We start from the raw sequence: 23,085 nt of genomic DNA on the forward strand, positions 1-23,085 counted from the left end.
CATCAAATGGTCCATGATGAAGGGATTCGACATCGACCGTCCATCCAACCACTCCCCATGTACCCTTGATCTCTCACATATTTACAGGTCATGCCACTCCATAAATCTATAAATAGACCCCTCATTTCTCTTGAAAAGGGACCCAAGTAAGTAGAAAAGAGAAGCAAGAGAAGGAAGAAGCTCCTCCTCGACTACCGCCTGAGTTCCGCAGGGCCACAATCTGACATTGTTGCTTCATCGGACCACCACCTGAGACCCTCACCTTCGTCGGACCATCACCTGAGGCCCTCACCCTCGCCAGACCACCACCTGAGGCCCTCACTCTCGCCAGACCACCACCTGAGGCTCTCACCTTTGCTGGATCACCACTTGAGGCCCTCACCCTCGCCGGACGGACCATCGCCTGAGGCCCTCACCTTCATTGGACCACCACTTAAGGCCCTGAACTCTGCCAGACCACCACTTGAGGCCCTAAACTCCGCCAGATCATCAACTGACGCCAGAGTTCTGCCAAGTCACTGTCGGACTATTAGCTGACGCACCAACTTCCAAGTGACATCAGATTTAACACTAGACTTCTACCATACGGTTGACATTTGTAATCTGATTGCCCTCAGGGACGAGTTAGCCCACTGTACTCAACTCAATTTCTAGTGAAATATTTTCAACTGGGCTAGGCCCCATGGTTTTTCCCCTTTCTAGGATTTTCCATGTAAAAAATCTTGTGTTATCTATGTGTGAGCTAGATATTTGTGCAATGCTAAGACGTAGAATTACAACTCTATAGCTGCATATATTCTAGCCCGCAACACTCTTAATTTTTTTTATATGTGTGTTAGATTTTCATATAAAGTCAAGTCGCAAAAGTTTCTCTCATTATTGTAGTGAATTTTCGAGCACGCAATAATTATAAAATATGATTTTAAATTTGTAGCATCTCACGTTTTTTTCCTCTCAAATAACTTGCTATAAATTCACATTAAAAATGTTAATATTCCTGATTATAATTAAACTTATTTTTAACATTAAAAAAATCAAATTGTTTTGTTGAACTTTTATATAACTTTATTGCTTTTCACCGGTCTATGTCATTAGACATTTAGACATGCTTTATTTATTTATTTATTTTTTATTTTTTATTTTTAAGTTGAGACTTGAGAGCAGACTAAGGCTTCATTTGGGACGGTTTTTTCACTGCTTCTTGAAGCAACTTTTTAGTACAAAAAATTTAATTTTTATACTAAAAGTCTGCTTCAAGAAGCAGGAAAAAAGCCGTCCCAAACGAAGCCTAAGAGGTTGTTTGGGTTGAAGTATGGTAACATGACTTTTGCAAATATTAGTATTTTGTTGCACGAAAAAAAAGAATTCAGAGTAAAATTAAAGGGATGCAGTGTGAAATGTTTTAGCTCTTTTTAGAGGTAAAGTAAACTCGTTCAGTTTTGAACGAAAATTATTTTCATCATAAGCAAGCTCTCTTATCACTATTTGTTGCCCTGTCTGCCGTTGCCACCCCTACCGTGCACCACTGGTTGCCATTGCCACCCCCGACTGCCTACCGCTGCCACCCGCCATTGTCGACCACCTCCACCACCACCGCTAGTCAACCTGACGGGCCCTAAAATCTCTATTTGTTGCAAGTGGCTCTAACTGTGTATATAAATAATTCTAAAATTATTATGTAAAATATAAATTTTTTAAAATCTTTTCTGAATATAATAATATTTCAAAAGAAATTTTTTTTTTCTTAACTGCCACATTTTAAACAAATTATTTATAAAAAATAACTTCTCAATTTTTTTTTTAAAAGCAAAATAATTGAATTAAATTTGAAGAATTGAAATTGTCTAAAAATTAAGGGTTTATTTGAGGCTTTTACACCCACTTATAAATGCTGATGTAAATAAATTGTTTTTTTTAAATATTAGAGGTGCAGTGACACGTGTGCGAAAGGCGAAAGACCGCCATAAACTAAAATCAAATCATTTTATCTGTCCCACAAATTACGAAAAATAAAGGGCTGGTAAAAAATTTCCCTCCATTTTGTTGGCCTTCTTCCTCTGCACGGAACGCACTAAAACCCTAGTGATCGCCGAGAGAGTGAGAGAGTGAGAGAGAGAGAGAGAGAGGAGAAATTTGTTAGCACATTACTCTTCTTGGATTACGTCGCTATCCACTAATTCATCGAACTAGGTATTGCTCCTGTTCCCTGCATCGTGGGCTTGGATTGTAGGATAAGAATGCTCCGAGAACGAGGCAGTGCTGGGAAGTCGAGCAGCCCGAAGAAGATCTTTACTGGCGTCCGCTTCGTTCTTTTCGGATTTGATTCCGTTTCCGAGGGCCAGGTCTGCCTCACGTCCTACTGCCCACTCATTTTTTCCGTATTGGGATTTAGAGTTAGAGTTGGCGAATCACAGCCATCATTCTGTTTCCTTTGGCGGAGTTGCTTCTTTTTTTTTCCCCTAAAAATCAGAGTGATTTTGAAAAAAAGGCCAAAATTAATCCATTCATCCAAAGTGAGCTAGATGATTTAGATTTCTAAATTCTGCCCTAATCTAGTGTATATGTGAATTGTATGGTTGATATTGCTAATTATCATGTTAGTTGCGTTTATGTATTGCTTGTGTATTTTCTACGCATTCGATTTTGTATTATTGGATTGAGAAAGGTTAATAATATATCTTTTTGGTTGCTAGCTTGGCAATTGTGATTGTTTTGGATATTCGGTTTAGGTTTCATTGTCTACATATGTTTTAGTATTGCTGGGGAGAATATCGAGCTGATTTTGCTTATCAAAAACGTTGAATCTGAAATTATTCATAGGTGATAGCATTATCTTGCTAACAAGAATTGATAGAATATGAGCAAATATGAGTGAGATATTAAACTTAGAGTGAGAAACTCTAATTTTTCAGTAAGTATATGACTAGTGTCAGTGGTTGAATGAGTTAAGTTCATCCTCAAACCTTTTATTTATAAGTTAGGGTTGAGACACAACGTTACCAAAAAGGTTATATTTGAATAATACATGTAAAAAATTATGAGGAATAAATTTGCACATGTAAAGATGAAAAACCTGACGAGATAAGTCATGGGGAAAGCTGTATAGATGGTACTCTACACAGGAATTCAAACCCAATATTGAATGAGAGAGCAGCTCTCAATTCTAAAAGTTAGGAATGCGAATCCAACTTTGAATTAGAGAGTTGTAAGTGTGCAAAAACCTATAGTTATTATATGATTTGTTTAATGTATTGAACAATAAACATAATTGAAAATGATATTTTGTACAACTTTTGCTAATTATATAAATCCACATTTTTGTTTATAATTGATTGTAAATATGCTTCATATTCCTTACACTATGTTTAGATATTTCATTCAGCTCTAGCTCATTAGCAATGATTGTACTGTAAGAAAGGGGAAGGAGCTAGTGAGACACTGCGCAGGTTGATTGCACTTTTTTGTGTACATATTCTTTAGTTGTATATAGAGGTCAGAGTACAAGTTGTATAGACAAACTTTCGGGTATATAATGTTATTGATTATTGAAAGTTTAGCAAGTTTTGTATTTTATTTGATGTGTTTTACATATACTTCCAGTTAGGAAATATATATTCAAATTAAGATGTAAAAGTTTATTGTGTTGGGATAGATTGGATAGGCAATTTCCTACTCACTTGATTATAATAGAAGTATGCCAAGATGGGTGTTAGTAAGAGATATGTCTCTCAAGATTCTCCTTCTCTGTTACACTCTAGATTGACTATAGGGGGAGTGTTAAAATAGAGTGTGACATTAATGCTCTTAGATGAATGATTAAATATTAGATATTGACACGGTGAACCTATCCCTTTTTTTCCCTATAAAATATTCTCACTTTTTGCTTACACCTCTTTGGGCGACAATCATGGTGGTCATTGGTTTTGGTGTTATTGTGGATGCTGATCTGTCACGACCCGACTCGGATACTTGAATTAAAGAGGTGGGAACGAACGGTTGGATGGTTATAGCATTATTTTTAATTTCAACATAGTTTATCATCTGCATTCCAAATAAAATTGAAGAGCCGTTATCATAATTTTTCACAACTTAATACTTACATATAAATTATATATTACCTGTTTTCATTTTAGCGTCGTTTTATGTAGACATACTACTCTCTTTCAGCCTTTTTTACTGCTTTGAGGACTTACCTGAAAGATTTTAGTTCAACATGTTGAGTTTACAAAATAAACTTAGTGGATAATCACAATTGTAACATAATAATTATATATTTAAAAAAATGCATCATTTCATTTTATCATTCTTTCCTATTATATTTGTAGATATATCAATTCATGTAGTATAGAATTTTATTTTACATCTATCAAATAATGTATTAATTTTTCTTTTAATTTAACATTCAGACATTTTTCATTTTCTCATTTATTCTTTTTTTCTCTTTCATTTAGTACAGGAGCAACATCTAAAATTTGTAACAATGTAGGCACAACCATTTCCCTTTCAAATCTCTTTAAAATTTAACGTGCACGTGTACGTTGCGTCTCCAACCAGTAAAATAAGGGGGTGAACTCCTATAATTTGCATGCATGCAACTTTTTCCTTTTCCTTTTGCTTTTATGCTTCCTATTTGTATGTTATAATTTCCTTATTCGTTTCATGAAAGTTTAAACATATGCATTATTCATATATATTATATATATATATATGTGCTTATATTAATTTATATCTTTAATGCTAGCTTCCATCATTATAAACATGATAACTTTCAAACCTAGTAATAAAATAATGTAAACAAAAATAATTACTCACTTTAATTGCTTTCGTATGTTTAGATTCCTTAATTTTGGTTCTTCTTTACTGAAATCAACTTTCACCAACTTAATTTCCGTCCCATCGAAAAGAATACACACTATTGCTTTCCATCATAGATTAAATTTTATATATTTTGTTCTTCAAATTTGAATAAAAAAAATAAGTAATTTGAAATCACTTACAAAGAAAAAGTTCAACACAATTTTTTCTTCTTTCTCTCACAATTTTTCTTCGTCCGTGTTAAGTTAAACCATAGATTTTATTCTCAGACTTAAATCACGAATAATTTATTCCAAAAGCACAAAAAATATACGAACTTATCTTCCTCTTCTTCGTCTTCTTTTTCTCTCGGTCGGTTTCCTTCGACATAGAACTCACGATATTTTCTCCTGTAGCCAGTAGGAGTGAGAAAACATAAGATATGACTCACGTGGAGTCGTTCTTGTTCACTCCCATACGCGTTCCTTCACTCAGAACTGGGAACCGACCACGTTGGAAGCCTCCGTGTACGCATGCGGGCCGCTTGGTCTGCAGCTTGCGTTCGCTTATGTTCGGTTTCGTTCCCTGCTTGCGCAATTTAATGGTTAGGGCTGGCTGATTCAATTGAACCAATCTATTTAAACTGGCTCTTAGAATCTCCTCTGCTTATAAAAATTTTGTCTTCAAAATATAATATCAAGAATAACTATACATACCTTAATTGAATAGATTGAGATATTGAACTTTCATTTCTGCTTCTTTTTCCTAGGTGGTATCTCTTTATATTCCATGTTTTAATAAAATCTTTACAAATAGTATTTTCTGATTCTTTAGTTATTTCACATCATATTCTAATATTCTTTCAAGTTCTTCAACATATTTCAAATCAGACTGCAAGCCAATAGATTTTGATCGGATTCTCTTTGGCTCATCTAATTCATACTTCCGAAGTACTGATATGTTAAACACATTGTGTATCCCTTGCATATGTACTGACAGATCCAATCTGTAGGCCATATTTTTTCAATTCTCTCAATAATTTCAAAAGGACCAATGAATCGTCAACTCAATTTTTTTATTTTTCCAAATCGCTGCACGCCTTTCATTGGATTGACTTTAATGAAAATAAATTCTCCAACTTCAAACTCAACTAGCCTGTGTTTTGCATCATAATATTTTCTCTGCCTATCATGTACTGGCTTTAATCTATCTCTAATGAATCTGATTTTGCTAGTAGCATCATCCACCAGTTTAGTACCAATTATTATTTTTTTTCACATGTTTTTTCCCAACACAAGGGTGTTATGCAATTCTTTCCATAAAGTGCTTCGTATGGTGCCATTCCAATGCTGGATTGAAAATTGTTTTGTATGCAAATTCAATTAATGTATATAAGTTTTCCAATTTTCTCCAAAATCCTATACACATAATCTAATTAAATCCTCCTAAGTTCAAAATGGGCAGATTTTGTTAATATATTTATAATAACTCATATAACATCTCGACTATGCCTTAACAGATAATCCAATTACAAAATCATTACAATTTCGTCCCATGTCCACTCATGTATCAATAATGGTTGCAGTTGATCATCTGGCTTTTGATGTTTTGCTTTAATCATCTGACAGAGAATCTATTTTGCTACAAATTTTGCAACACTCCTTTTTAATCATGGTCATCAAAATAATGTTCTCAAATCTTGATACATTTTTGTACTACCTAGATGAATTTTATATTTAAATTGGTGAGCTTTCTATAATATTTCTTCTATCAAATTATCAACATTTGGAATACAGGTTCTGCCTTTATACTTTAATAATCTTCATCATCAAATACAAAATTGTTTAACTCTCATATTTACACATTCTTTATGATTTCTTGGAATTTATATCTTGACACAATAAATTGTTTATTATATCTTTCAAAGTGGATTAAATCATTAGTTGATTTAATATTATGACTTTTGTATCTTTTTGATTAATCGTCGAAATTTTTAATCTTTTCATATCTCTAATTATTTTCTCATGTTGAGTAATCAATCAATTTGCACGTCAAAAACTCTTTTTGCTTTATGCATCTGCAACTACATTTGCTTTCCCAAGTTGATATTGTATATCCAAGACATTATCTTTTAATGAGTGCCAACCATCGTCTCTGCTTTAGATTAAGCTCTTTTTGATAAAATATATATTAAAGGCTTTTATGATCTGTGAAAATTTCGCACCTGGCTTCATATCAATAATGCATCCAAATTTTGAGTGCAAAAATCACAACTGCTAATTTCAAATCATTAGTGTAATAGTTTCTTTCATGTACTTTCAATTACCTTTGTCATGACTTGGCCCAGATGCTCGATTTAACAAGGCAGAAACTAAAAGTCGGACGGTAGGATCAAATCATTTCAATTCATAAGCAATACAACATAAAATTTTCTCCATTCAACTGAAGAGCCACTAACAAATTTTCTCAAATACTTAACATTTGTATTAAATCATAAATTGCCTATTGGCATTTACACGCCGTCTTCTATAAATGAACTCTTCCCTTTCGGCCATTTATAAAACTTTGGAATCATACATGAAAACATTTATTTAATGTAATGAGTTTACAAAGTAAATTCAGTGTGTAACCATTGATAATTATAAAATAGTGTATATATATATATATATATATTCTACATACAACTTTCTCTCTTAATATCAAATCGATACACATACATCTTTCATGCATTATAAACCTTATAATCACACAAGTCATTTTTCTTGGTATTCAATTATAACCATGCATTTCTATTTTAACATTTCTTTTAATAGTTTTGACATTCAATTCCTTAGTATATCCATTCCCCCATTTCCATTTATTTAGGAGCATCGTCTAAATGTTCCACTTGAGGTACAACTATTTTTATTTTCATTTCTTTTTCCTTTTTAACGTGCACGGGTACATTGCTTCCCCAACTAGTACCATACGGGGGTGAACTCCTGTAATTTTCAATACATTTTTCTTGTTACATTTACATATGTTTTATTTTTATACATATATATATATAACTTTTGTCTTTCGTTTTATTTTTTATTTTTCACTTTCCATCTAATCATTATTATACCTTTGCATATTGCTGATTATAAAAGAAGAGCAAAAGAATTTGAAGTTGGAGACTTTATGATGGTGCGAATCCATCCGGAGTGTTTTCCTCCAGGATCCGCAAAGAAGTTGCATGCGAGAAGCGCCGGACCGTTCAAGATAATTTCAAAGATAAATAGTAATGCTTACGTGCTGGACCTTCCCCAAGGTTTTAACATTAACCCCATGTTTAAAATAGAAGATCTAGTAACCTTCGAGGGATCGATATTTAACCCCAATAATCCACTTGGAAATGAGCCTTGTGCAAACCCACCTAGTGAGATCCCAAGCCTACCCCCACTCCCCAATTTGCCTCAATTACCCAATGCAGAGAGGATCGAAGACATATTAGATGATGAGATCATTACCACAGAAGAAGGTGGACGTCGAAGATACTTAGTTCATTGGAAAGGGACCCCAGCGATAGAGGATACGTGGGTTGACAGAGAGGAGCTACAGAGTCTAGATCCTGACCTCCTAGAGTGGTACAAGAGCTCTACAGACACTCACTTGACAGGGTTGAGTTTTCTCCCACCTGGGGAGAATGATGAGGACATCGACAGACACTACAGACATGTTTATCGACGAAGGAATTGCAGATCTACTGCCACGATTCAGCGCCTCTACTTTTGACTCATCTTTCATGATATGCTGTTTAGTTTGATCATTTTTTCTTTTTTACCCCTTTGGGGAGTTGTCATGTTATTATTGCCCGGAGGGCAATTTAGTAATTTTCATGTTGTTTAATATTTTTCGTTTTCCATTTTTACCCCTTTGGGGAGCTGTCATGTTATTGTAGCCCAGAGGGCAGTTTGGTACTTTTCTTTTCATGAGTGGAGACCTATATAGAGTGGTCTCATATGTTGTAATTTTTTTGATGAATGATTAATGACAATTTGATTTGTTTCTTCTTCTTCTTGCATGAGAGCTAGAGAGAAGGGAGAGAGAGCTCGAGGTGAGCAAGTGCAAGGCCCACCAGTTGTTGGAAGAGTCCACGGCTCGTGTTAATTTCTTCTTCTATCTTTGTTTTTCCCTCATCCTCCTTCCCCTCACCACCCACTGTCCCCTTCCAAGCCCCTCCCCAACCGTGGCTTAATCCCTCACACCGTTTCATCCACTAGCTTCCCCACTTCAAGTCCAACCACCATCAAGGCCCACCTCAACCCGACGGCAAAATCTCCTCTTCCCTTTGGCCGCCGACCACCCTCATGATCCAAGCCGTTATGATGATTTCAATCATCATAATGACTCCTTAATTTAGATCTAGCATTAAAGGAAGGAATTAGTGAGTTTTGAAATTCAAAAACTTTCCTTATTTGCAAAATCTAAAAAAGGAAAGTTTTCAAATTCGAAATCCAACGAAATTTAATTTGAGGAGTAATCATTATTTTCCCCCCAAATTACCCGAGCTTGTTTGGAAATAATTTAAATTCTCATAATCCCTCCCTTTCTCTTCATGCCGCCGGCCCTACCAGGGCTCATCTCCATTAATGCTCATTCAAGGCATTAATTGCAATTGACTTGAAATCAAAATTCAAATTAGTTTCCCTCCATATTTAATCAAAATCTGAAATTAATTTCAGATTTGGATTAAATCCCACCACCACCCTAACCTAACCTAATCTCTTTCAAGCCCTAGCCACCTTCCCCATCTCTTCTAGCCGACCCCACCCCTCTTCCTCTTACTCAAGCCGCCACCCCCTCTCCACTACACATTGCTCTCCTTTGTCTACTCCTTGTGCTCTCTCCTTCTCATGTCAATAATGCATTGCCGATCCTGAGATCGACCACGGTTTCATCTTCGACGAACAAGGACGGACGAACATTCTCGCATCCCCGTTCTTTGACGTACAACTTGGACACGATGAGACCGTGGAGGATACATAGACCGCATCCGATATCAACTCGTATTATCAATCGAAGAGCACCATCCACTAAGTCGTTGGATCATCATCGGCCATCCGACGTCTCCTCCCCTCGGCCTCCCTCCCAACAACGAAGGTTCTTGGCGTCGCCTCCTTCATGGTAATATTTTTCTTCACGTGGCTCGCTATTCTCCGCTAAAAGCCTACTAATAATTGTGAGAGAAGGTCATCAAGGTGAATCCCTCGTTGTTAAGCGTTGGGTTATGTTATGAGTACCCAACATCTACTTTTGTCTTGAACTTGGATTGAATTATTTGGTTAATCTCAATTGCATGTCTTTGGCCTAAGCAAGTTGATTACTTTAGATTCATAGTCTTCTTTTATGTGCTAGTAATAATATTTAATTGGCTAAGTTTTAATCGATTGTTCCTTTTGATTTCGCACGTAACTCCTAGTAGTTTCACATCAGAAACTTTGTAAAATGAACAAATTTGCTTGGAGATTTTGGCGAGTAGCAATGACGGCTTTGGCTGATCTTTGAGTTGAATATATATATTGACTTAATAGCTTTGGATGACTTGTACTCAATATTTTAGCGGATATCAGATTTAAATTATTGATTTTTGCATAGGATAATGGAGTTGTGTTAAATACATGGCACTCTTTTCCCTATCTCCTACTCTTGTCATGTATATTGTTTGGTCTTGAATTTTATATGGTCATAGTCCAATTGGGGAGTAGTCTATTAAACTGATTTTTATTTGAAAATATATTAAACAGTGACTAATGAGGTCCCTGACAGGGATTTTTATTTTGTAATCAGGCTGTTACATAGTGGGATAAAGATTTGTTATTGTTGTTGTTGTAGTCAGGCTGTGCTTGTCGGTTGGTTTCTGAATATTTAAAACAGGAATACTAGACTACTAGAATGTTAGGGGGAGCAGTATGTTTAGTTTCATCAGTAGTGATGCTTATGAATATTGGGCCTGTCTCCTTAAGTACAAAATTTTGTTTAGGACATAGTATGCTTCAACATGCAAATGTTTCATAATCATTTTTGGTTAAAAACATGCTATAAATAGATTAGTTTATTGTCATGTTCCTGGTTTAGTTTGTCTCTTTGATATTTATATGATGATGGAGAGGAAAGATCCACCTTATAAATGAATGGGTTGGCGGTGGATTTGGTCGGATGACTTAGCCGTAGGAGCAACTGGCATGCAAGGCAACTAGTATCAGGGAGAAAAAGCTTATTTTTATTTTGGATAATGGTAATGTTTATCATAGTCAACAGAAGAATTTTTTAAATTGGTTTTCTGCTTGCATGCTTGTGATTCAATCAAGCATTACTATAAAATCTATCTAAAACTGTTCTCCATCCATGGAGCTATTAAAATAAGCTGTAGAAATTGAGCTAGTTTGGTGATTTTGGCTAATATTAAACCATTTCAGTACCGGTCTGAGCTTGTGGATCGAGGTGGAGTTGATGTTGGCTCTTATGATTCCAGTTGCACCCATGTGGTTGTATCTGGCCGTGTTTTTGTAAGTAGCAATTTTTCAAGTTAATTTCTTCTGTTTTCCGTACTATCTTTTTCAGGCTGATTTCATGATCGTTGATAATTCATGTTTTAAGCTTTATGGTTGTATCCATTTTTAATGTAGGATGAGCCCATTTGTGTAGCAGCAAGGAACGATGGAAAAATACTGGTTACAGAATTGTGGATTGATGACAGTTTGGGATTTGGGATGCTTGCAGATTCCACAAAGGTCCTGTTGTTTTTTTCTTTCTTGTAATTTGTTTCTGTTGCTGCATTTTTTTTATTTCAAATTACCCTTATGTATCTTGCATTTCCCTTTTGTATTATACAGGTTTTGTATAGGCCTGTTAGAGATTTGAATGGGATTCCTGGCAGCGAGTCATTGCACATTTGTTTGACAGGATATCAGAGACAAGAGCGTGATGATATCATGGTAAGCAGGATATCTTTTACATTGATTTGGCTCAGTGTGCCATGATTATCTGGTCTCCTTACGAGAATTTACAATTATTTGATAAGCTATGCTTCTTGTGTGAGTGCAAGCATTGCATTGACAGCTTAATCTGTCTGCAGCCTTTTCATTGTATTAAGACTACGGGAATTGGGGGTATATGCTGATTTCTTATTTGATTGCTTGCTTATTTTGAAGATTTTCTTTAAAAATATTTCCATGATGTTGTGTTCTCCATTATTGCTTTCCCTGACATTCACATTGAAACCATTACTTAACGTGCATAACGTGAGTTCACCCTATTTCTTCTTCATGAGAGGCTGTTTTGTTTCTTTAATCTACTTCTAGTTCACAAACAACAAGTTACCACTATTAAGTGATTGAATTGCAGGAGCTTACTAAACCAAACATGTCTTTTTGGAAATTATAACTTATCAATGTGCAGTCAAATTAGTTGGTTAGAAATGTTATCATATGAGTGCCTTGGTTTTGGGTTTTGAAAGCTCTAGAGGCTCCCTTAACCCATTTCTAAAGTTATTTAGATCTGGATGATTGAGATATTTTATAGGCGCAATTCCTCATTGTTAATTCATATGTTTCCACATATAGAGATGGTTCTCGATTAATGATATTGCTTGATCTTTAGAATTTAATTTGTTTGAAGTCACGTTGAATTGAGTATTGTGTGGGTGATTAGTGGTTGAATTGATTAGTATCTATGATTATGTTGTCTGGTTTACCTTGTGGGCACAGTTTACCATAAGTTAGAGGGTTTTATGCCTTGTCCATGATGGAGCCTGATTAATAATCATATATTTTTTCATCTTAGGTATCCCGAATAGATTAAGGGACTTTATGCTTAGGGCACATCCGTGTTATATCCTTATCTCAAACATTAAGCTAGATCAATTTTTCTTGAGAATCGATCAATTATTTTGCGGCTATTATAACTAAGATTGTGAACTAATTATTGTATACATGTTTTGTCTTGGATCTGGTTAAGTTAGGTTCCATTTGGAATTGCTGCAGTTGTTTGCAAAATAAGTTATGAAACAATTATGAGAAAAATAGAGTTTTTGAAAGCTGCTGTGAGAATTATAGTCTTTTTTTTCCCTTCTAACAAGGGCATGCAACAATTTTCTTATAATTATCATACTCTAGAAGATCTGTTGTGAAAATCTCCTCACTGTAAAGATTTCTGAAAATCAACATGAAAGTTGAATGAAACTTGAGTTAAAAAATGGTTTGTAAAATAAAATTGTTAAAAAGATTTTTCAAATGTACATTTCAGCTTGATTTTTTGGATCGAAGTTCACTTTTAAAGACGCCTGGAATTGCGGTTGATTGGTTTAACTTGGAAAATTTTAAGGCCTGTTCAAGCTAATTAATTTTGAGTTGATGAATTGACATCATCACATTTTGATTGAATTATACGCTTGGTATTTCTTCACTAGCTTAATTGATATAACTGGCCCAGTGAATTTTTTTTTCTAACGTGGGTTGATTTGAATATAACAAGTCTTACATTCATGTAAATGCTCTTTTTTATTAGTAGGGGCTTATTGCTAATGGAGTTTACCATTTAAGTTTAGAGTTTGTTGTGGTTATGTGTTGTACAAATTAATGAAGGGTCAGTTTTTTGAATTGTTGGGCCTAATGGCTTAGTGTTGACCCGATTGATTTAATTGATATAACACGTAGCTTGGAAGAAGCCACAATTAGTTTATTGCTTAATGGCGTTGTTGTGATTCGATTGATGTAATTGTCGATGCCTATGTTGCACCGATACTCCTATTTGTGAAGGCGTGTTGTATCTGATACACGGATACACCTCCGATACGCCACCGATACATATCAGATATGCCAAAGCCGTATCCAATTAAAATACTATTTAATTTCAAAAGGACACGCGTATCCGATACACGTGTCCGTTGAAAAATAAAAAGAAATCCGAAAAAAAGATGCATTGTATTTACTTCTGCGGCTGTGAGCAAGGTTTTCTCATTTCCGAGATGGATTTGAGTCTCTTGATGATATGGGAATATTAGAATTTACTAATCTTTCACTTGATGAGCCAAAATTAGAAGCTATGATATTTTTGAAGATGATATAGGAGTTCAAAAACAAACCACTGAAGAAGCTAATCATATCATTCCTTCTATTGAATAGTGAAACTTCATGTGCTAGACAATTTATGTTTATGCTTTTGTTGTTGTACTAGACATTTAATACTTATATTTTGATATGATAAACTACAAGGCTACAAATGATGTTGTTGTCATTTTTTTTGTAATTTCAAATATTATGCTTTGATTGCTTTCTTAATGTTTATGTATGATTTATAAACTATAATGCCGTGTCAGCGCCATACCCGTATCTTATATTTTTAAGAATTGACATGTCCCGTATCCATATCATGTCGTATTCGTGTCGCCGTATCCGTATCGGTGCAACATAGGTCGATGCTTGTATCTTGGGGGATGGCCTCATGAATTTAGCATACTTAGTGGCTTTATGTTGTTTTGATTGATTTAATTGATGAGACTTGTTTTCTTGTGGAAGACAGTTGAGTGAGCTTATTGGCGCAATGCTAGCTTTATTGATTAAATTGTTGGGGCTTATACTTGGGGAAATCCTTGACTTATTTAGCGGGCCTAGTGGTTTGATGCATGCTCGAGTAATTTAATTGATGGTATTTATAGCTTGGGTAAGACATTGTTGTCTTAACACGCAAAGATGACTAAGAATTTTGATCTCCCATTATTTTTTTAAATGTTCTTAATGATGAGGGCAATTTGTCAATTTATATAATTAGAAGGGTGTTAAAATACTGTTTGTGTAATCTGGGGCTGCCCTTTGGTTAATTATAATTTCTAAAGGCCTTGGGAAACCCTTATAACTTATTCAAATTCTTTTTGTTCTTTTTTTAATTATTATTTCCTAAATTTAAATAAAATTGGTTTTGATTTAAAACTTCATGAATTTGAAAAAGTATCGTTCTCATCACAACAACAACAACATCAAGCCTTTATCCCACTATATTGGGTCGGCTACATGAATCCTTGTCCTCCATTGTGTTTTGTTAAGAGTTAATCTCATTTAAATCTAGTAAAGAAAGGTCATTTATAATAATTTCTAACCAAGTCTTTTTAGATCTATCTCTACCTTTCTTAACCAAGTTTTCATTGGAGTCATAATTTTATTTTTTCTATTTTTTATGAATTCATTTGTGTGTAATGTTATTATTTTTATTTTTATATTAGTTTTTTTGTTTGAATTTAACAATTGATACATGTGGCAAAACCCCACGCATTTGGGGCCGGTAAAACATGACTCAGATTAAGGCAATAATGATTAGAAATCGTGTCCTAAGGTTAATTATTGGGGTCTTATTGCTAGGCGACACTCAGGGATTCGCCTAAAAATTATTACTTTTTTGTTTTAATTTAACTGTTGTATTGGCAAAGGTTGCTTGTGACATTAGCTGATATCGATCATTGAATTATTTAAGGAATGAGATTAATTAGAAGATCTCAGGGGCGATCATTATGATGAGATTGGATCCTGGTTGTTGATCACGTGACGAATTACAAGGATTGTACTTATCTTTTCCCATTTAAGGGTTAGGATGAAGAAAAATAAATAAGATGGTGAGGATTTTGCAAAACTGTGTTTGCCTTCCTCTTCAAAAAATCCATTAAATCATCTATTTTGACGAGTTTGTTGGCCTTAGGAGCATCATTGAATACTGAAGGTCTTGCTGGAGGCTATGATGATGGATGATGTTGAGGCGTTTAAGATATGTCTCTTGGTTCATTTTCTTTTAATTTTATGTTTACCTGGAAATTAGCTTATTTCAATTTGGGTATCCCATGAGTTTGTGCTATTGTAAGGAGTTATTTCATGGTATTAGTGAGCAGTGGTGGCCCAGTTTCTTGTTTGTGCTCCCATATATAATGCACCCTTTTTAAACGACGTTCATGCAGCTTTGGCTGCATTACATAGAGGCCTTGGAAGATTTCTAGCCTTGAATGTAAGTGTGGTTGGTGGCAAGGGCATGTAGTGGTGGTCATTACTGAGGGATGTCTCGAAGTTCAAGTTTTGGCAGTAGAACGATGGTGTTTGAGGATTTGTTTTTTTTGTACTATCATTTGGATATTTAGTTTCTTCTTTAACCCATGAGCTTCCTTCTTTTGTCTTTTTTTAGCAATACGCCTACAATAGAACCATAACAATGAAGGCCATGGATGACATCATCGTGTTTTATGGGTAAGGATCATAACTACAAAGGTCATGTGTGGCATTAAAGACTCGAAGGGAAAGGCCCACAACAATGAAGGTTGTAAGCGGCATTACCATCAATAAAAGAGAGAGCTTTATTGTAATATATTTTAAGGATTTTTTGAAATAACTTGGTGGTACTGTTGTGTTGGGGAGGTTGCAAATGCTTGCATTTATGGGGATGCGAGAGTGGTGGCTGACTGGCTGCAACCTTTGTGGTCATTTTGGAGCAATGAAGTTCAGTAATCATGGTCGGACATGATCTTTGATTGAATTTGTTTGACGAAAACCTTCTAGCTATGAGAGGAGAGTTGCCCATTTTGGGCATACCACATAATAGATGTATGTTTTTCATTGGCGATAATGACGGCTTAGGTGATCCTTTTGTTATGGAGTTTGCTGAAGGAGGAAGATGGCATGTTAAAGGATCTTGTTATGCTTGCATGTGTAGATATCCAAATCTGCGCCATTCAGGTGTGGTTAGGTTTACCAAAGTGTGTGGACAATAGAGTGGATAGTGACAAACACTCAGTTGGGATTGAATCCCTACCTTTGGTTCTAAATTGGAAGATTTGATGCTCAATTAGATTTGGTTAGAGTCTGAGGTGGGTTGAATATGTTGAACCATCCTAGTCTAAATAATTCAATTGGATCAATTTGAGCGAATTTACCTACTTATGTGTTATGTTGAGCTAATTTCCACTCAATTACCCAACTAGGCCAACTTAATTATCAAATCGATTTAGCTTAGGCTTTGAAAAATATTTAGTTGGGTGGTTAGGTTGATTTGGGTTATAAGTTTGCCTCAGTTGTGGGATTAGACTCAAGTTGTGTTGAATTAGGCTCATGACTTGGTTAATGGTTTTGAAATTTGTTTGATTGCGAGTTGACAATTTGATTTAATTTGACTTGTAAGAGAAATTGAGCTTTGAATTGTGCTAATTGGTCCTAAATTCAATTGATTGGGTTTGGTCTATTATCAGTTAGACGCCAAGTGACATAATTGCCAAGTGACATAATTGAGGTGGGGTTGGGCAATTAACCTTATATAAGGTCTATAGGATCTTGATACTGAAGATAAAAACTTGATTGGGATTACTTTGGGGGTGGTAATGGTTATGTGGGTTGGAGGGAAAGGATATTTGGGGTTTGGATAGATTTGTTGCTAAAACTTCTAGACTTTAAAAGGGAAGGTTTTTCTTAAAGGTGTTTTGGGATGTTGGGAAACTAATGGAGGTGTTTTTTTTTTTTAAGAAGAAATTTTCATGCTCCAAGATTTAGGATTTTCCAAAATCATGAAAAACCTTTTAAGTGTATTGGTTCCTAATGAACTTAGGAAGGTTTAAAAGCAAAGATTAGAGCTTTAGCAAAAAATGCTATATTTCTAAATTTTAAATTAGGTAAATCCAAAAATTTATTGTATGTTGAGTTATGTTTAAGTGTAAGAGAGGGTTTTTATGCATGTGGTAAGCAAAGGAGTTGAAGGAGGTTTCCAAAAAGCTAGATTTATGATTAAGTCTCAATTTAGAGGAAATAAAAATAGAATTTATCATGAATGGGAAAAAAGGTTAATTAGAAAGTTTAAGCAAGGTGAATGGATGAGTTCCTTGTTCATAGATTAGGGTTTTTAGAAGTTTAAAAGAGAAGGAATAATGTTTACACTTTATGTTTATTTCTTGTAGATATTGATCGCGTAAAGGGAAAGGTTCGTAAGGACATTTGACGAATCACAACATGGTGGGGTAGGTAAAATGAAATTCTTTTAAATTTAGAAAGTTCTTTAAATGCAAATATGTAGAAATGATATTTCTCTTTATGCTATTTATAATGTCATTTATGACCAGCATGTTTTTATATATAAGCTCATGATCACATGATATAAAAGCAAAGTTCTTATGCATTGTTAGAATCAAATGGTAAAGCTCATATTTCTTTCTTTACAAGTATTACATATGTCTTCTCTGATATGCAACATACCCTTGAGCATATCTCTTTTCTCATGTAAGCAGCAAACATGTAATTCCATATGAGAACATACACATGAATGATATGCATAAGCCTTTTTTATGAATAAATAAATAATATTCGCATGTGCATATTTGATGCGGAAGTATCAATGGTAAAGGAGTTCTTTTGAGCTTATGATAAATGGGCTCTTTTGAGCCAAATGGTAAAGTGGTTCATTAGAACTAAATGGTAAAGGTGGTCAATTAAATGTGTTTCTGATCAATACAAATGATACTTCCAAGATGTGTGATAAATATTATGTTAATATGATATTATATTTTTATGTTATATGCATGTGAGGCATTTAATGAGGCATAGATGCTTAAGGAGAAATAATTACAAGTTTATGCAAAGAAAGAGAACTTAAAGGTTGATTTAGGGGCATGTTCACTTTAGATAATATGTTATGACATGTTGAATGTTCATTTATTGAGAAGTAGAAGCATATTGTAGTTCTTTCATTATCTCTAAATTTAATTGAATGTTATTTTATCTACTGAATTGTGTCTCATCCTACTTATGAGACACTTTTTAGGAGAACACGATAAAAGATAATGTCAGATAGATCACCTTATACGTACTGTCGTAGGGAAACGATGGGCGACAGGTTCTTTTTTTTTGGTTTTTGATATTTTGGGTTAGAAGGATTCAAGATGAATTGTAAGGAAATATTTTTGGATATGTTTTATGTTTTGGAACCTTTATGTTTAAATTGCTATGTTGATATGTTGAATGATGAATAGAAAGAAAGAAAAATTTTACTTGGAATTTATAGTGGCTCTTTCTTTATGTTTGGTGATGTTTTGTATATTGAACTGTGAAGGTTTTTAATTTCTCCTGTCTGACCTCCATTCTCTCCTCGCCTATGCGAGTTTACCGGGTTGGGTCGTGATAAGCCTTGACACAAAATTTGCACTAGTAATAAGTAATTTTATATATTAATTTTATAAGTAAGAAACATGGTTCAATTATTGGTCTTTTTCATGCCTAAATAAGTTTGGAAATGCCTTCGAAGCTAATAAAATACTATAAATATATGGTTTGATGACTTGTCTTAATATAAAGGGAAATAAATTAAGAAAAATATTATAAAATTTAAGGATTTCAAAATATAAAAATTTATCCAAGTCAATATGGAAGGTAGAGTGGTTATAAAATTAAACAAATTTTGAAAATCTTCACTTCCTTTATTAGTATGGCTAGCTTACCCATCAAGATATCTTAAATTAAGTTTCTTAATTATTCTCCAGTGATTTTATAGAGATTAGGGGTCATCTATGGGCTTGCTTGTGAGTTGTGCATGATGGATAACACCAATATTGATGCATCACCTTGATTTGCGATTTTATTCTTGGCCTTTGTTTGTGTTTCATTTGACCTAGGGTTGAATCAATCAAGCTAGGGATTGGTTCAATTTAGGTTAAGATAGGTTAATTATACTTAAGGTCAACTTAGTTTGGGATTGATATAAGCAGGGGGGGATTATTTGCCTTGTATTTTTAGTGAGCTGCCATGACGTCTACTAAAATCATCTCATTAATGTCTAGTAGAGTGCCTTTTAAGCTCATAAATTAGAGATTAATTAGGTTCATTCCCCCCTTTCTAATGGCCTTTTGGTTTCCTACTTGTCCCATTTCTATGGCTTTCTTTTCCCCTTCCCTTGGCCCTTCGGTTTCCTCCCTGGCTCCCCCTCCCCGTGGCTGATTCCTCCCCCTTTGGATACTGTTCCGTTTCCCTTTGTCTGCTGTTCTGGTTCCATGAATTGCCCGTTCCTTTCCTCTGGTTTGCCTTTTCTGCTCCCCCTTTTAGCTGCCTATTCCGGTCCTTCTTTGTGGCCCATTTAGCTGCTGTTCATAGCAGCCTTTTGGCCTTCTATATCTCCTATTTTGATTGGTTAAATTGATGGTATTTTGGACTGTTTGGCTTTCCCTTTTCTCCTATATATATGAGTTGTTTTTGTGAATAAAAAAAGAGTTATATGCTGATTTTTGAAGATGAAAACCTGAGGGTTTTGGAAAAGCTTGAGAGCTTGTTCCACTTCTTCTCTCTTCTTCTTGGGAAAGCTTGCTAGCTTGTCCTCTCTTCAACTTCGTCTTGGCTTCTTACCTCTTTCTTCTCTCCGCAAGTGACCACCCCATCGGTATCTTTCTTCTTAAGAAAATTATTTGCCTTGTATTTTTAGTGAGCTGCCATAACTTCTACTAAAATCATCTCATTAATGTCTAGTAGAGTGCCTTTTAAGCTCATAAATTAGAGGTTAATTAGGTTCATTCCCCCCTCTCTAATGGCCTTTTGGTTTCCTACTTGGCTCCCATTTCTATGGCTTTCTTTTCCCCTTCCCTTGGCCCTTCGGTTTCCTCCCCGGCTCCCCCTTCCCGTGTTTGATTCCTCCCCCTTTGGCTACTGTTCCGGTTCCCTTTGGCTGCTGTTTCGGTTCCATGAATTGCCCGTTCCTTTCCACTGGTTTGCCTGTTCCGCTCCCCCTTTTAGCTGCATGTTATGGTCCCTCTTTGTGGCCCATTTAGCTGCTGTTCCTAACGGCCTTTTGACCTTCTATATCCCCTATTTTGATTGGTTAAATTGATGGTATTTTGGGCTGTTTGGCTGTCCCTTTTCTCCTATATATAATATGTTTTTGTAAATAAAAAAGAGTTATGTGCTGATTTTTGGAGATGAAAACCTGAGGGTTTTTCTTGAAAAAGCTTGAGAGCTTGTTCCACTTCTTCTCTCTTCTTCTTGGGAAAGCTTACGAGCTTGTCCTCTCTTCAACTTCGTCTTGGCTTCTTACTTCTTTCTTCTCTCCACAGGTGACCACCCCATCTGTATCTTTCTTCTCAAGAAAATTATTTGCCTTGTATTTTTAGTGAGCTGCCATGACCTGTACTAAAATCAGCCCATTAATGTTTAATAGAGTGCCTTTTAAGCTCGTAAATTGGAGAATAATTAGGTTCATTCCCCCTTTTCAATTATAAATTAGAGGTGTTTTGAAGCAAAAAGGTTGTTGAATATTTTAGCAAAGTCTCTTAAAAAACTTGAGGGTTTCTCTTCTCTTTGGAAAAGCTTGAGAGTTTGTTCCATTTCTCTCTTCCTCACTATTTCGTCTTGGGCTTCTAACCTCTTTCTTCTCTCCGCAAGTTCCACTCCACTTGTATCTTTTTTCTTGAGCTATTGGAGGAGTTTGTTGGCTGATTTGGTAGCATTTGCCAGAGTAGTTTTGGTGGACGTTGGACCTTGTAGCTGTGGTGGACTCTTGGTTTACAAGCCCTTAAGCACTTATTTTATATTGCCTAATTTTCGTTGCATGTGAGGAAACCGCTTGCCGGTTGTTCTAAGGGTAGTGATTTTTATTTTTAATTTTGTTTCGTTTGTTTTTTGAAGTTTGTTTGGATGTTGGTATTCTAAGCGTTGAATTGAGTCGTGTTCTATTAGTCCTGGTGTTCTCCTATCTTGGTTCTTTCTAATCTAGTTTGCCTGCATCAGGGATGGATTTGCCTAATGGATTTGGTTTTGGGTTGATGAAGTTGTGTCTTTTCCAATTTATTTGGCCCAATTTAGGAAAATTTTCAGAAGTAAACTATTATGTTAGATAGTTTCAGCAACTCAAAGCTGTTAAGATTGTGGCTTATGTATTTGAGAGGCTTGTCACTGCCCTGCAAAGGAAAAAGGGATTGAGTTTTCTTGTTTGCATGTTGGTCAGTAAAGCCTGTTTTGGTATGCATGTCTATTTTATGTCTTAGTGTTTGCATGTTTGCGTCTTAGATGTGGTTGAATCACTTAAACACATGTTCCTTGATGATTCTGGGGATAGATCCTTCGTAGGTTCTTATGTTTAAACAAGTGAAAATGGATGATGTAATCATACTGTGAATTCTTGTTGGACTCTATTTCAGGTGCATTAAATATTGTTTCCGCTCTTCTTTTTTGTTGTTTTCTCCTCTTGTTGGTTGGGTGTGGTCAATTTTTTAGCATGAGTCTTATTTGATGTTTAGGTAGGTTGGAGTATATTGGGTGTTGCTTTAAACATAATCTACATGTCTGCTTCTTTTGTTTTTGAATTTAAAGAGAAGCTTTCAAATAACCTTTTTCATTTTACCAACTTATTTTGTACTTATGCTCTCCAGTGAATTTGGAGAATTTGGAAAGCATTGAAATAGATTTAGTGTGTTATCCCAATTTTGTTGGTTTCTACTAGGTTCTTTTCATATATGAGTGAAATGAGAAGCAGGATAATGGTCGTGTTAAATGCTAATTTCAACTGGAGATTACTCTATCTTCGAAATACCTTTAAACACTAATGAAATAAATATATTTTCAAATGACTTTAACATCACCTGATGATGACCATGTTAAAAGTTAATCTCAACTGGAGGGGATAATTTTAAAAATCTATTAAAATTCTAAATTTTGTATCTATTGAAATTTTAATTTTTAAAAGTAAAATTTAATTATCTAACAACTTAAAGCAAAACTCATCTGTCCTTTGCAACTGTTTGATGAGGGTGATGAACTCAAGGATAACTCTATCTCATAAAGAGCAAATGTTCAAATTGAGAATATCACTAAGATTCATTTTAAAATAATATCCTGCTAGCAGGACGTAGCATGTATCCTCTTATTGGTGGCTTGGCAGATAGCTCCACAGAACTGGTATTTTGGCCATACAACTCTACGCGGTAAACTGTTATGAATTATCCTCTAATCAATAGTTTGGCCAGACGGCTCAACAAATAACCCATGGTTTGGCCAAAACAACTTTGCATGGTAAACGATTATGATTGCGGCAATTTGACTTAGTGGCTTGGTTGAACGACTCTATTTTCTTACTGTCATGGTTAAAAACCTGTATATTTCCCAATGGCTAAGTACTATTAAGTAATGAACGATAGAGCACAAAACTCTCTTTTAGCTAAGATTGACTTAAATTCATCTCTTAGACAAACATTCATCTCAAGTCTACAAGGTATCCTTGTACAAATCAACCCATGGTTGCCGTCATGGATCATTCGGTCAGGTTGGTTTGACTACC

General features: G+C 35.0%; 1 protein-coding gene across 1 annotated transcript in view; it reads left to right on the plus strand.

The window, feature by feature from the left end:
• Positions 1-2,029: 2,029 nt before the first annotated feature.
• Positions 2,030-23,085, plus strand: part of LOC110113309 (BRCT domain-containing protein At4g02110) — a 53,858-nt gene continuing 32,802 nt past the window's right edge. Inside the window, exons 1-4 of the mRNA XM_020845834.2 lie at positions 2,030-2,342; positions 11,235-11,324; positions 11,445-11,549; positions 11,652-11,753. Of these exons, the coding sequence (XP_020701493.1) occupies positions 2,238-2,342; positions 11,235-11,324; positions 11,445-11,549; positions 11,652-11,753 (402 nt within the window). The 5' untranslated portion in view covers positions 2,030-2,237. The remainder of the gene's footprint in view (positions 2,343-11,234; positions 11,325-11,444; positions 11,550-11,651; positions 11,754-23,085) is intronic.

This window comes from Dendrobium catenatum, unplaced genomic scaffold (assembly GCF_001605985.2).
Source record: "Dendrobium catenatum unplaced genomic scaffold, ASM160598v2 fragScaff_scaffold_1086, whole genome shotgun sequence".
Lineage (NCBI taxonomy): Eukaryota > Viridiplantae > Streptophyta > Magnoliopsida > Asparagales > Orchidaceae > Dendrobium > Dendrobium catenatum.